This window comes from Temnothorax nylanderi, unplaced genomic scaffold (genome assembly GCF_030848795.1).
Source record: "Temnothorax nylanderi isolate EJ_2023f unplaced genomic scaffold, tnyl_v1.0 TNYL_tig0062_pilon, whole genome shotgun sequence".
In the NCBI taxonomy this organism is placed as follows: domain Eukaryota; kingdom Metazoa; phylum Arthropoda; class Insecta; order Hymenoptera; family Formicidae; genus Temnothorax; species Temnothorax nylanderi.
Window position 1 is genome coordinate 835776 of NW_027249124.1, and position 14338 is coordinate 850113.

At 41.6% G+C, this 14338-nt stretch overlaps 1 protein-coding gene across 8 annotated transcripts in view; it reads right to left on the reverse strand.

Annotated features, from left to right (window-relative positions):
• Foxp (forkhead box P) overlaps nucleotides 1–14338 on the reverse strand; it is a 233191-nt gene that overhangs the window by 26016 nt on the left and 192837 nt on the right. For all 8 annotated transcript variants that reach the window (XM_071707950.1, XM_071707954.1, XM_071707952.1 and 5 more), the window contains 3 exons: nucleotides 2944–3546; nucleotides 2444–2506; nucleotides 409–658 (listed from right to left, as the gene is read on the reverse strand). In XM_071707950.1, the coding sequence (XP_071564051.1) occupies nucleotides 409–658; nucleotides 2444–2506; nucleotides 2944–3546 (916 nt within the window). The remainder of the gene's footprint in view (nucleotides 1–408; nucleotides 659–2443; nucleotides 2507–2943; nucleotides 3547–14338) is intronic.

A 14338-nucleotide genomic window follows, 5' to 3' on the forward strand; every position in this document is an offset into this window, starting at 1 on the left:
AACGTGCGTTGATGAAAACGTCGATTTCCTGATGATTAGAGATATGTACTGACGCAGAATGCGTGCAAGACATTAAAACAACGAACGATTATCTTTGAAAAAGTTGTTCACGTAATTGCAAGATACAAATATCATTTTTGAATCGGGAAATAGGAAGTCTCGATCATCTTTTTGAAGAATTCTTCGTTTTATATGTAAAGAATAGAGAGAATACAGCGAATATGTGCAGTGTTCTTATAATATTTCGTCTAGAATATTTTTTAAATATATTTTATTGTAATCATGAATGTCTCATGCCCACAATACTTTATCAACATCAATATATATAATCATATCTAAAAATTATTTGACTGCTAAAGCATGCCAAAATATTTTCAATCAAGCACATTAATTTTGTTGCATAAATACCTGAAGAGGGGTTATGACCCTGAAGACTCAGTCCTTGCTGCAACAGATATTGCCTTTGCGTGATCTGCAGTTGCTGTATCAGCTGCTGCTGCTGAATCGCTAGTTGCTGGAGAGGCGCCGATGCCTTCTTCTTGTCCGCCGTTTGCAATAAATGCGTCTGTTGAAATAAGTTCAGCTGCAATTGTTCCTGCAGTTGCTGCATTGCCTGCTCCAGTTGTTTTTTGTTGAGTTCCGCGAGTTGATGCTGATGCTAAAACAAATTTGGCGGTATTAAAAAATGTAAGTATATTTTATATCACTTTATCAGCCCAATATATTGACGTTTATATCGTCATCATAACATATAATTGACATAAGAAGCGAACGATTTGAGCAAAAGAAAGAACTCAATTATTTTTATTTTGTAAACATTATATTAATCATAATAACGTTTTCCGCATAAGTTTCCTACATATTTTCTAATTAAAAGATGTAGAGATAATTAATTATAAATCAAACGATATCGTCGACAGCTTATTATTAAACGTCAGGGAAGTGAACGTTTCGCTCTCCTGCCAAATTAGTCGGTCGGAATAAAAAAGGAGAGGAAAAAAGGGCGGCACTTACGTCTTGGAATGATGAATAAATCACGGGCGCAGATAATTCGCGGCACCAAGGGGGCAAGAAGATAGAGGGCAGTTGATGGGTAGCTCGAAGACAAACAACGAGACACAACGGCTGATGGCGATGCTTAATTGCTTACCTCACCCTCCGGACTAACTCCCTCCGCCTATTTCATTTCTCGGTCTCTCTCTCGTGCGCCTCGAGGATATTTTAAAACAAACTTCGAGGTACGCACCCTTTATCATATTATTATAAACGAACACTCTGCACGATTAATGGGCGCAAACACGTTCCCGCTAATAAGCATTTTCCATGTTCATATTAAGCATAAGATTTTCTTTATATTTCGTATTTACCTGGTACTTCATGTACATTTTTTTTTGCCGCAATTATAAATTTTGATGACGTTCGAGAAATCTTTCCAATATTTACAACACGGGACTGACCTGTGATTCGACTTATAATTTAAATTGTGTGCAATAATTATTCATCTTTACTAATTAAATTTTACACGAGCATTAAAGTCAATGTTACTCATAATCTTGGAAATGACTAAAACAAAACGTTTCCTATTCGGTCCGGCGCGCTTCCTTCTCTTCAAAGAATAGTGTTTCCGCTACAATAAACTACACAGTGGCATGAAAAAATATTTGTTGTCGCTTACGTTGTGATATTTTTGAAAAGGAATATCAGAGTGCTTATTGGATCGTAGGCGCCGGGATAACACTGCGGCTGGATAGCAAAAGTGGTTCGCGCGACGTGTATTGTTATCGTAGCGATATAGAAGGGACTACCTGTTTACACAGACCGAGTATCAACCCTCTCGCTACAGCATCGAACTTCGGTCGGCCGCGAATTGCGCGTACACCGAAATTCAAAACCTCTTTTAAGATTAGACTTCCTCACGAAAGTGTCTTACGTTTCCGTTTCGTTTGTTCAATTAAGAGTTAAATTTACGATACTTGCGTCATTAAATTACAACGTTATATTTGCACCTGCACACAGCTCGGGTTGTACGCGAAATGAAAATGTATTCGTGTAAAAGGTACGAAAGATTTCTGCCGACAAATTTATCCATTGAGTAAATAACTCTGAGCGAAATAGTTATTTTCATTGAAAGGAGAATAGCTTTTTTGCACGAAAGTCGTTAATTCGTAACTACTGCTTCTACCAATTTCTGGATTGGTTAATTATTAGACGTTATTATTAGACGTTATTAGTGAAATTGTACATTAGTGATACTATGCCTAATGAATAATCGATGGAACGATCGAGCGAAATTGGAAAAACGTTTTAGCAATAACTAATTTATATTGCATTACTGATTGCTTTGAAGGCTAAATTGTTTCTTTTAGTGTAATGTAAGATGTCTTTCCCATTTTATCAAGAATTTCATATAATGTAAAATAAAACAATTAGATATTTCACTTACGTTCTTTAAAGAAGAGAAATAACCGAATCGTTCCTGATTAGATGCATGATCGGAAGATGAATCCTGCAATTTAACGCGATATATTGTGAATAAAGCAATAAAAAGATTAATAAATGCAAAAGATGTAAAACTTAAAGTAACAAACTTTATGTACTGCAAAATTATATATACAAGAACGAAAATGAATAATATATTGCTAAAATTTGATTGAAAATTGATTGATCATAACGTTGATCATAATGTCTTAAAATTTTAAAGAATATATTGATTTATTATATCTACATTTACAACAAATATAATAAAAATACAACAGATAAATTGTAAACAAAAAGTATTATAAAGTTTATCAATAAAATATTGTTTTCTTTACCTTATCTTATGCATTTATAAATAATAAACAAAAACAAATAATAAAAATATTCATTAGACATTCGTATAAATTCTTATTAAATAAGTGCTCACAAAATGCTAAAAAGAATAAACGCACGAATGGAATTCACCTGATGGTGTTGCTGTTGTTGTTGCTGCATGTACAACGTGTGCTGCTGCATAAAGGATTGCAGTTGCGTGGGGCTGAGTATATGTTGCTGCAGCAATTGTTGCATCTGATGGAGGCCGCTCGCCGAGCTGAGCATCATCTGCGAGGGGGTCTGCGACGGCGGTGCCCCTGGCGGGCCACCGGGTGGCGGGCCCTGGGAAGGATTCGGCGGTGAACCCCTCTGTGGGGCCTGCGGGCTCTGATGCGGGCTAGGTTGGGGCCCCGGTGCCCCTGAGCTGGGCTGTTGCGATTGCTGCGTGATGATTGGCTGCTTTTGCTGGGTCATGGGTGCTGGTGTCACTGCGTGCCCGGCGGGACTGAGCTTCCCATTGCTTTGGTACTCGATGCTGAGATCCTGCTGCTGCTGTTGCTGCTGCTGTTGCTGCTGCTGTTGATCAGCAACGCCGCCGCCGCCGCCGGCCTCCGCTATACTGCCTCTGCCGGAGTCGCGATTGCGGGCCGTAGACAGGCGGTCCCTGTCGCGGCACTCGCGGTCCCGCGACGAGAAGACGCTGTCGCGCGATTGCTGTTGCTGCTGCTTCAGGGCTGCAAACAGCGAAGTGGCCTGCAATATGAAAATGGAGATCGAGAGCTCGATCAAAGGCTGTTTGCGAGCTGCCTCAAGTGGAGAAGTCGCAATGACGCTCCGTCGCGCGTGAAACATTACCGAAAATCTTAACTTGCCTGTCCGAAACATTCCGATGAAAATCGCGGCCGGTATTTACGTATAACGCGGCAAATTTCAAGATAAGAAACGAGAGTCGAATGAGAAAGATAGCGCGCGACTTGGGGACGCATGAGGGAGCGAAAGAGCAGCTTCGGGCGGAATATTCATGATATAAATGCCACGTAATGTACATGCGTTAAACTCCTACCGTATTTTGAACAATATTGATCTTATCTAATGGTATTCGACGCGCGGGCCAGCCTCGGCTGCTCCGTCATCATTGGCTGGCTCGAAGGAAAACTCGCTGTTGTCTGAATGACGTCGGTTCGAGTCTCCTCAGCTGTTTACACAGCGGGATTTGTTTTATTAAGTTCCATCATCAACCAGATTGTCGAGTGTAAAGGCGGAACCGAGCTTCTCCTCCTCTGCCCGCTTCCCGCGAGGGTCGAAACTTTCAAGCGCGTTCCAGGTGTCTCGATAAGTTCGTCGTTATTATTGTGTTATTGTATGATATAATGGAACGGTATTAGACAAAATATTATATTCTCAGAGAAATTGATTGCTTTTTATCGCCGTAAGATGTATTTCGCTGTAGAAATAACCTTTGTCCGGGAAAGGAAGTCCAGAAAGCATTGCTGCTAAAATTTAGTGTTTTTTTTTTCGATAAACAGATGCAAAATTCCATTAAATTAAATCTATTATATTTAATATAATATATTTAATATAATATATTTAATATATTTTAACAAGCCATGGCATTTTCTGATCAAACTCTAAATACTTGAATTTTATTGCGCAATATAAAGTATTATAAAGTTTATCACGGAACAAAATAAAACTTAAAGAATTTATTTATAAAAGATATGACACAAAAGTGTATTATTATTTGTGTACATATTGCAATTGTGCTATTATTGCAATAAAATATTATTACAAAAAAACATTTTTTACGAGGTAAATTTCCGAGATGCAGATTTCTATTGCTGTTATGCGTTTTATCGGTCCATTAAGTAATTTAAGTTCTTTCTCACGAGATATCAAATGAGATACCATCTACCAATAACTTTATCAATATAAATATTTTACAGTACATACAAAAGTATAGTATCGCAAATTGCAAACTAAAATGAAACAGATGAGTAAGCCATTTGTATTATATATCATTCTAAATCAACCGCTCGTTCATGTAAACATTTATGTTAAACATATATTATATCACGTACAATAACAAGCAAAATGTTGTACAAGACACGTTCGGTTAAAAATATTTCCAATTCGAGTGTCCGTTGGCCTTGCACTTCGTGCCTTCGTCGGGACCGAATTGCATAACAAACAATCATCACGCAACGAAGTAATTACCACAAACACACGTGTCTCGCGGACGCATCGCTTGTGCAAATATTTATCATCGCGAAGATCCATCGAGCAACAGAACAGCAAAACAGCGAGTGTCGAAGACGCAGCCCGTGTGCGTTTTCCGCGCGATGTGTTTATTCCGCGGGTGTATGTATTCTTGCATTTTCTTTCTTTTTTTCTGCGTCTTTACACAGCGAAACTTTTGCCGAGCTTCCCATCATTAAAATATCAAATGATGCAAAATCGCTGACTCCGTCAATCGCCGTTCTAGTCGACGAAAACAATCGTGTAATCAACATGCACGGCATAAATATGCGTTTATAATGAAATGTTATTTACTGTATACCTCGTCATAAAAATCTCGCGTTAAAATGCAGTAAACTGCGGTTCCAATTACGACTGATGCGTGCAAAAAAAAATTAATCGCAAATTAATTCACAAGAAAGGATTTACGTAAAACTACTGCTTTTGTAGCAGACTATTCTGTTTATACGTTCAAGTAAGACATTTGATTTCGCGCTGTTCTATTGCTAATAATTAACAACGATTAAGATAAATGTACCAATGCCTGGACAGTCAGCGGACACGTACCTATGTCTGTGGACAGTGTGGACACCTTTATCATTTTAGTTCTTAAATAAGTATAACGCGAATTAACGTTTGGATACTATAACTAAAGTTTCAAAATACAAGAAAAATATTTTTATCTCTGATTTTAATTCGTTATAATTATTTAAGGACTAAAATGATAAAGGTGTCCGGATACAGGCACATGTCCACTGACTGTCCAGGCATTGGTACATTTTAACGCTTATGCAATCTAGCCGAATCTATAGTCTTCCCGAATCCAGCATCCTGCCAGCCATCGAAGACGTTTGGCGAGGATAAATTTAAAATACGTTCGCCTTTACACACGGAGCTACGAAAATGATTGTCTCTCGAGCGAAAGGCCGTGTGTCTCTTGCAAATCCAGCATGCCGAGTCCTATGCTAATCTTATTTGTGTACGATTACGTATGTTTATAACATGCAAAGAAATTCCGCGGCGCGCGCGTTATCAGTGTTTAGTCAGGAGCGCCAGAGCGCGTGGCGTTTCAGGCTTGAAGTCTGCGAGAGCAGAGGAAAGAAAGGAAAGGGAATAGAAAACGGTGGAGTCGCGGAGGCGAAGGAAAACAGTAGTGAAAGCACTCGCAGAATTTTGGCACGTGTGCCGCACGAGCTCGAGCACTTCCGAATTTGTTCTTTCCGTTACCGTGCAGTGACGAATCCCGCAGTCAACGTTTCCATTTTACGTAATCAAACAGCTCGATCTATTATTCATACTTGCGATTAGGTATAACGTGCGATAAACTCATCCGATTAGCATTACTAAACATGGCGGTTAGGACGTGACGAAGCTTGGAATTTAAATTGTCTGATATTGGCTTGTGTGAACAACACATGAATAAATATATAATATATGATGTCGTCGTTCGACTTGTAAAAATAAGAATATTATTTTTTCTAATTACGAACAATATACTAAAATATGTATCAAGCAAATAAATATTCCAAGTCCCTTTACATCTATTTAAATACTTATGAAGAGCGTACGTCGCGTACGAGATATAGATACAGCTGTTGCATAAATAGTCTGCAATTCCTATCGCTAAAGCGTAAGAAACCACGTTCAGATTGCGAGCGTTTGCCCGCGAAATTAAATGAAATGCGACGATCAGCGGAGCTGTTTAATCCACTTCGGCTCATACTGGTTCCTCGCGAGAAGTCGACCTTTAATTTCTTAATTAATTCCGAGCCCCGCGTCTCTCTCTTAATGAAGAAACGAAGAATCTGAAACCGAAAACCGCGACAACGCGGAAGGGATAACGATTCTCTCTCGTTGCACCGTCGCGAAAACGTAAGAGTTTCCAAGGGGGGAATCGGGCACGGAGGGCAAGGGGAAAAGACGATGAAGTTCGACGTGTGTACACGAGGAGGGAGGGGAGAAGGGGTAAAGGAAAAAGATATAAGAGTACGAAAGAATGAAAGTATAAGAGCCGACGCTGAAGGGCCATCGACTGCAGATAAGAGGGACTCCTAAGACTCTTTTAAGAAAAGGTTAAATAAAGGTCGGAGGCTGCGCTTGTTGTTGGCTGTTCAGATTCCTTCGACCCCCGCCCACCCCTTCTCGCGCGCCCTCGCTCACCCCCTCTCGCCCTCACCGGTACCACCGCGTAACCCCACTTATTTGAATCCCGGAGGCTTCTTCGAATTCAACCCCCTCGCGCGCGGGCTCTCATATCTTTTATATATTAGAATTTTCACCAACGTCTCCTCGCAAAAGCTCCGCTCTGTTTACTGTTTGGATTTATTCCTTTTGCTTCCCCCCGCCGCGGCAAACATCCCTTACCGAAACTCCCGTGGCTGTATATGAGTTCCTTATGTACATCCTCGCCGTGATACTTTCGGTTCTCCGCCGGTTGCCGAACTTTCTACTACGCTTCATCTGCTAGCATGAGGGTCTGCCGATATTTAGAAGTTTAGGCAAGCCCCTGACTCATCACTATTTTTTGCCAAATATTTAACAAATCAATTTTCATAAATGTATTATATGAACCGTAAACGGCTCTTTATATAATCCACAAAATTCATTCTGTTTTCAACCGCGCAAATTCCCAAATGGAAAATGGAAAATTAAAGGAATATTTCATATAAAAATGTGTTATATGTGATAAAATAAAATTATATCTTTGAGAACATTAGAGTAAAATATTTAGAATTACCTATCAGCCTAATTGCAATAATCGCTTTAGTAATCTGCGTTTAGAGGAGAAGTTTCGAGATCTAACGAGATCTGGAAATCGCACACTCGCCATACAAAATCGAAAATCGAATATAATCACCTAATAACGCAATTGTCACGATTTAATAACGAACGATCAACGCCAATCGTTTCGTAATTGCTCGCTAGGCGGAAAAAAAAGGAGGATATCGATATCAGCCGATAGACAGGAATGAATACAAAACGGGGCATCGAAATTTCTGTTGTGTGTAGGCGATTGTTCGATATAGCCGGCGAACCTCGGCCGTGTGTTTCAAACCGGTGGGATATCGTTAGATTTTAAACTCGTTACAGGCACGCTGTCAGGAGTGTTTATTCAGCGCGCTTTTCTGCATGTCGACGATGCGCGGACTAAACTACGTGCCTGTCGAGTCTCGTTCTGGTGCTGCTTCGTGTGTGCGGTGCGGACTCGCACGTGTTACAGATACTTTTGCATTGAGGGGAAGGGGGAAAAAAGCGAACAAAAAGAGTCGGACGTTTAAATTGATACCGCATCGACGATCTACTTGCGCGATGAATCCAAATCAGATTCCATGCCGATTCTTTATTTGTATTTTGCATTCGCCTGCCTACTTTGTTTCACAGTTTTGATATACGTACAGCTGCTTTATCAGGAGATTGATTACATATAGATAAAATTTTCAAGTTTAATTTAATCTGGAAATCAATGTTTCTTTCAGAGTTTAATTTTATCTGGAGATCGACGTTTTAAATATAGTTATTTTTGTACGAAGACATTGATGGGAAGCTAAGATGTGAAATTAAATTTAATTTTTGTTTAAGAAAATAATTATTTTCTCGTGCAGTACACTACTATAGCAGATAAGAAATACGAAATGGCTATTCTCCGGTTAAATTCGTATAGACGCGCATATATGACAATTACATAAATATATGAAAATACTTCTAAATAGCGTGATGCAAGCAGAACAAGATAAGGACCATCAAAATTATCATATATATACGAGATGGTTTCAAAAGTTTTACTTGATACCGCGGGTTCTCTCAAGATACAAAAGAATAATGGAATTAAAAACCGGAAGACCGCATTCTCTCAACTGGATTAACACCTGGTCCCCTTACTCGCTTTATCTGCCCGAAATTCTCCTCTGGGTTTCAGTTCGCGGAAGCAAAAAGGGAAGAGTGTATGGCGAAGGGCAAAACAAGGGTTGGCGAGATGTCCCAGTCTCTCGTTTCGTATTCACGCGGCCGCGGGCCAATCAGAGGCGCGTCTCTTTACACCCGCCGCCTCCTGTTGACGTTTGTCATAATATTTTAATATTAAATCGCGTTACGGGCAGTCATGCGCTCGCATAATCAGACGTTACTCACTGGCCCGGAGTGTGTGTAAGAGTCTTACGGACGTGCGCGAGGGGGCGAGAGTGAGGAAGAAGGGAGGACGACGAACAGACGCGACACGGGTATTCGGCGCCCCCTTCGTTTCGCGAGAAATGTGGAATACAAATTACCTCGCCCCGATTCCGACCCCCTGTCGCTATCGTTGCAAACTGTTCGACGAGAATGAGAATAATGTATAATTGGGGACCGCGAAAAGAGTGTTTGCTTGAAACGCCGTTAAAAGATGCGAACAATTGAAAATTTTTATATTCGATGTAACATCTATTTCAAGAAATACATAAATAATTACATTTTTAAACGTAAGACGCGCAGACAGCACCGAAGTTTGATCGAACGAATTCGATTTGTGCAATCGAAAACGCTTTCCTCCGCAAAAGAGAGCCCCGGTCCCGGTGAAATGTGTCCGCAACTTCGTGCTTCCCGTACTTCGACGCGCCGCAAATGTGTCCGTCTCGGAGAAAATAATCGCGAGAGACGCGTTCAGCTAGAAACGCCACTTACGCCCTTTCGGGCCGAGCGAAAGGGACGTACGTCCGCCCGGTGACTTGACGTGGCTTCTGAAAAGGACGTGCAATATTGAGAGGAATTAACGATTCCGCGGGCGTCCGTTTTTGGTCGACGGTCCGACGAACGTTTCACGTGCCGGCTCAGCTGCGGAAAAGAGAAAAGAGGGCGGAATTGCCTGGGCGACGCGGCGGCGGCGGCGGCGGCGGCTGTGGTGGTGCGGGCAGGTTTCCTGGGACGATTGACTAGCCATGGCGGATATTTGGAGAATGGCTAGGAACCAGGCGGACGGAATGTCTCTGGTCTCAATCGTTAACGGGCTGTGTACATTATAGATGGCCCCGTGATTGGTTCGTCAGCCTCTCAAAAACTCGAACTCATCGCCGTCGATCTCCTCCGCCTTCTCTCTCCGCGCTCTCTCCCTCTCTCGCTCGCTCTCTTTCTCTCTCTTTCGTTCCTCCACCGAAGCTCTCAATGCTGGAGTTTCCGGAGTTACCTGGTCACCGCTACTCGTTTCGAAGGTTTATTTTAGTGCAGCGACGCGGCCGAACGGATCACGATGACGACCCTGGACGGACTTCTATCGGAGCTGATTCTCTCCGACTGACAATGTAGAAGCGCCCTTCCATTGGTATCAATTAGTACGATTCGCTAACCTTCGTTCGCCAGGAATCCGCGGTTCTGTCCGTTCTCTTGCAGAGTTTGTTCATCGTCTGACGGTGTCTCGGTCGTTACAAAAATTCTCGATTGAATTATCGTCATCGTTTGCGATCGCCGAATTGCATGCGTCAAAGTTTTTTCATAGTATTACGATAAATGTTATCAATTAGCCGTGATCTTATTTGAATATTGTTAGAACGGTGGAAGAAAGGATTCCTTAAAAACGCCTTTTTTGAAGATGGCTTGCAATAATTAATGATAATGATATTTCTATAATGTTAATTACGTAACGCGTGTAATTATGCCTGTCTGAAAAAAAATATTTTATCGAAGATAAATATCAGAGACATAGTTTACAGCCATTTCATAGCCTGTGTGTCCCAACATATTCTCTACTTCTGGACAATTAATGGTGCAAATAATCATCGCGTCGGCTATCCGCAGGAAAATATTTACGCGAGAATTAAATATGTTTACGTTGCTCTTGACGTATTTTATAAATGAGGAAGGCCTTGTGTGTGAAAAAGAGTGGCCTTTCGGCGCTCTCGGAATAACGTGACGGTCGCGGCGCGCGGCGGCGGCGAAGGAAGAAACAAAGATCGCCTGGCATTATGCAAGGTAAACGTTGCCCCGCGCGCGGTATGCTCTCCCGTAGGTATCCGCTGTCTCTGTGTGTACAGGAATTAACGCATAGAGGTGTGGGACTGTCGCAGCTGGATAGGCGAGATACAGGAGATCGCAGGCTGTCCAGAGAGATGGAATCCGAAGCGAGACGGAGGGAGCGAGAAAGTGTGCGCGAGAGCGTGTGCGAGAGCCCCGCGAAAGCGCAGAGGGTCGACATCGGCGGCGGAGGGTGAGAAACGAGAACGGATGAACAGAGAAACCGGAACAGAGGGTGCATCGGAGAGAGTAATTTCGACATTCTGCGGGTTTGCTTACATCCATCGGTTCAGCGATTTCCACGTACGCGCATCGCGAAATGTGCAACGTCGTACGTGTCGCCGCAATGGCAATCTCCAATTTCTTCTCTCGTTTCGGCGGAATATGTGCTTCCGGCCGGATACACCGCGGTGCAGGCGATAAAGAAAGAATATACGAAGCCCTTCCACATCTTGCCACATTTTGTTTGCTTATTTAAGTCATTTATCGAGCTTTTTTCGGCACAATATTATAAAGAGGTTCATCCGTAATTTAATATTTATTAAATATTTTTATAATTACTTCTTCAACTGCTTTGTTCCTAAAGAAGTGCTTTATTTTCAATCGTTTATAACTGTTTAACCATTTCATATATTATCGTTAAACTCATAATAAGAAAAGTAGAAATAAGATAATTGAAAAATGGGAAGTTTATAATCCATGCAAATAAAAATAAGGGAATGGGAGAAAATTTTCGATTAGCCAAGTCAGAATGTTGTTTATATATACATGAAACGGTCTGTTGTTCTATCGAAACAATGTTTAAAGTTTCTCTTTCCAGGAAACAGGAAACTAGATGGATCCTTAGGCAATGGCCAGGTAATCTCTTCGCGCCGGAGGAGGTTGTGTTTTACTTTCATTCCGATTAATAATTCAGTATCAATTAGTGGCCGTTTGAATTATGAAGAGACCTTTCTTCGCTCCTGACTTTCCGGCTGGCGGATCTCGTGGCTTCCTTGCCAAAGGAACGAAGCAAAAAACACGCGGGGTCGACGGGGATACCTACGCCCGGATCTCGCGCGCGGCGTATTGCGCCCGTCCCGTTTTTGATTAAATTAAGTCAATTGCCGTAATAACCACGCCAGCATATCTAAAACGTATGCTTTTTACTTGATTAAGAGGAAATTATTCGAAATGTTTAAGGGTGTTAAAAACTTACGGTGCTCTTCCAGCATCTTTTTCTTCAAGATTTTCCAACCGCGGACGTGAAATCAAATGTAATAAGTTTATGTAAATTTCGCGAGTACATAATAAACGCAATAATAAAATCAAACTGCATGTCGAAAGGGATTTATATTTGGTAAAACCTGCAACAACGCGCGCTTCATGTTTTAAATACTCTTCCACGTCCATTTTCCGAAAAAGGTAGCTCAAACACCGCCACGAAGGAACAACAGTTTCAGACTCCCGTTGTAGTTGTACAAACACCGTTAGACTTCTCCGTTACATCGAACGCGATATTGTAATATCGAGCAGCGGCAAACACGACTTCTATTAATTCCATTTTCGCAAAGATACAGTAGATTAACGAAGGATGGACGAGGGGGGTGGAGAACGAATAAGGGAGGAAGAAGGAGGTACATAGAGAGAGAGAGCGAGGAGGCCGCTGAAAGAACATGGTGGACCGGAGAGGCCGCTAGAAGCCCTCGCTGATGCAGTGGAGAAAAGGAAAGGCTGACGAAGGCAAAACCGCCCCTGAAAAGTCTCAGGGGTGGAAAAGACTGGGACGATGGTTACCGCCAAGTGGATGTAATTTTTCCGTTGTTTGATTTTCATTAACGACTTGTGGCCAACGCGAACTGGCAACAACGTGGCTCGAAGGGGAGGTCCAAGAAACGGGAAATTATGCTCCACCAAACAGATGTATCCTTTATTTCATTTTCTTCGGCGAATGTAGTCGGGGAAGTTTATTCCCGCCCAGAGGCGGCTATGCGCTAATGGCGAAAGTCAGCGGGAAACAAAATATCTCGCGTTTTATCGCACGGGCATTATCGTCCAGCTGCTATCTTGTAAAATATCTTGAAATAAGGTCAACGAGAGAAAGCTGCGGAACGAGATATATTCAATATTGGAGAAAACGGCACAAATAATAAAACGAAAAATCAGTTTGACAACTTTTAGTTTGGACAGTATCTTCGAACGTGATCCAATCAAGAGAAACTTCAGGTAGATAGATAGAGAGATAAATAAATATAATTTTTTATATTTAAGGATTATTAATTTAGATATTCTTTTACATGACGTACCTATCATGAAAAAGTAATACATTACGTAGGTAACTTATCCATTTAATAAAAGCTTAATATAAATTTAGATATAACTTATTAGTTAATTAAATATTAGTAACGTTAATATTATTCAATTTGTACATCTTATTATATTTGCACTACGATAAATATTAACGTATAAGACATACGTTATATGCACGATAAAAATATCAAGAGAATGTTGCAAGTAAAGAGTTAATTACACTCTTCTGTAATTTAGCAAAAAGAATTCTTTTTTACAATCTAAATAGAGAACATGTGTCTTCTGCATGTATCAGAAAAGTAGGAAGCATCCAACATAAGGATACGTGGAAAACGGGAGAAGCGACTGTCTCTCTCTGTCGAGAAAGAGCAGCCTCCACGTGATTTTCCCAAAAAGGTGGCGCGGACGCGATAAAAAAAAAAGGCGCGGTGAATAATGGAAAGTGGCGAATTCCTTTTCTGGTAGTCGCGGGGCAGACGAGCTCCATTAAAGGTCTCTAAATCCCCGACGTATCCCGCCCCCTCGCGCTACGCGATTCACTCATCCCTGCGACCCCCCTCCCCCTCCCCCTCCCACCCGAGCCATCTCTTGCAACCCCGCCGCGTACATGGACGGATCATGACCCAGCATACGGGCGTTCGCTTTTGCTCGTAGACGCATATTTATTCGCAGTCCATTTTGGTTTGTTTGCACAAACGAGAGAGTCCGTCAGGCCGACGACGGACCTCCGACCGCCGCCGCCGTCGCCTGGCCGCTCCACTTTTCCGGGCACTTCGCTTTTGCATTCCTACGCGCCCCCGCCGCTTCCGCGGGTAAAAAACACAGGGGAGGCCGGCCACCAATGTCCTTGGCGTACTTTCACGATCGCTTTATTGTGAAATCGCGCGACGCTTCTTCACGGCAATGTTTGAGACGCCTTCTCTATAATGATCGTATATGATCTTTATTTTATGTTTCAAAAGTAAATTAAGTAATTTTATTTGCGGCACAAAATATATTTTCTATTTAAATTTGAAAAATTATATATTGAATAATAGTACAT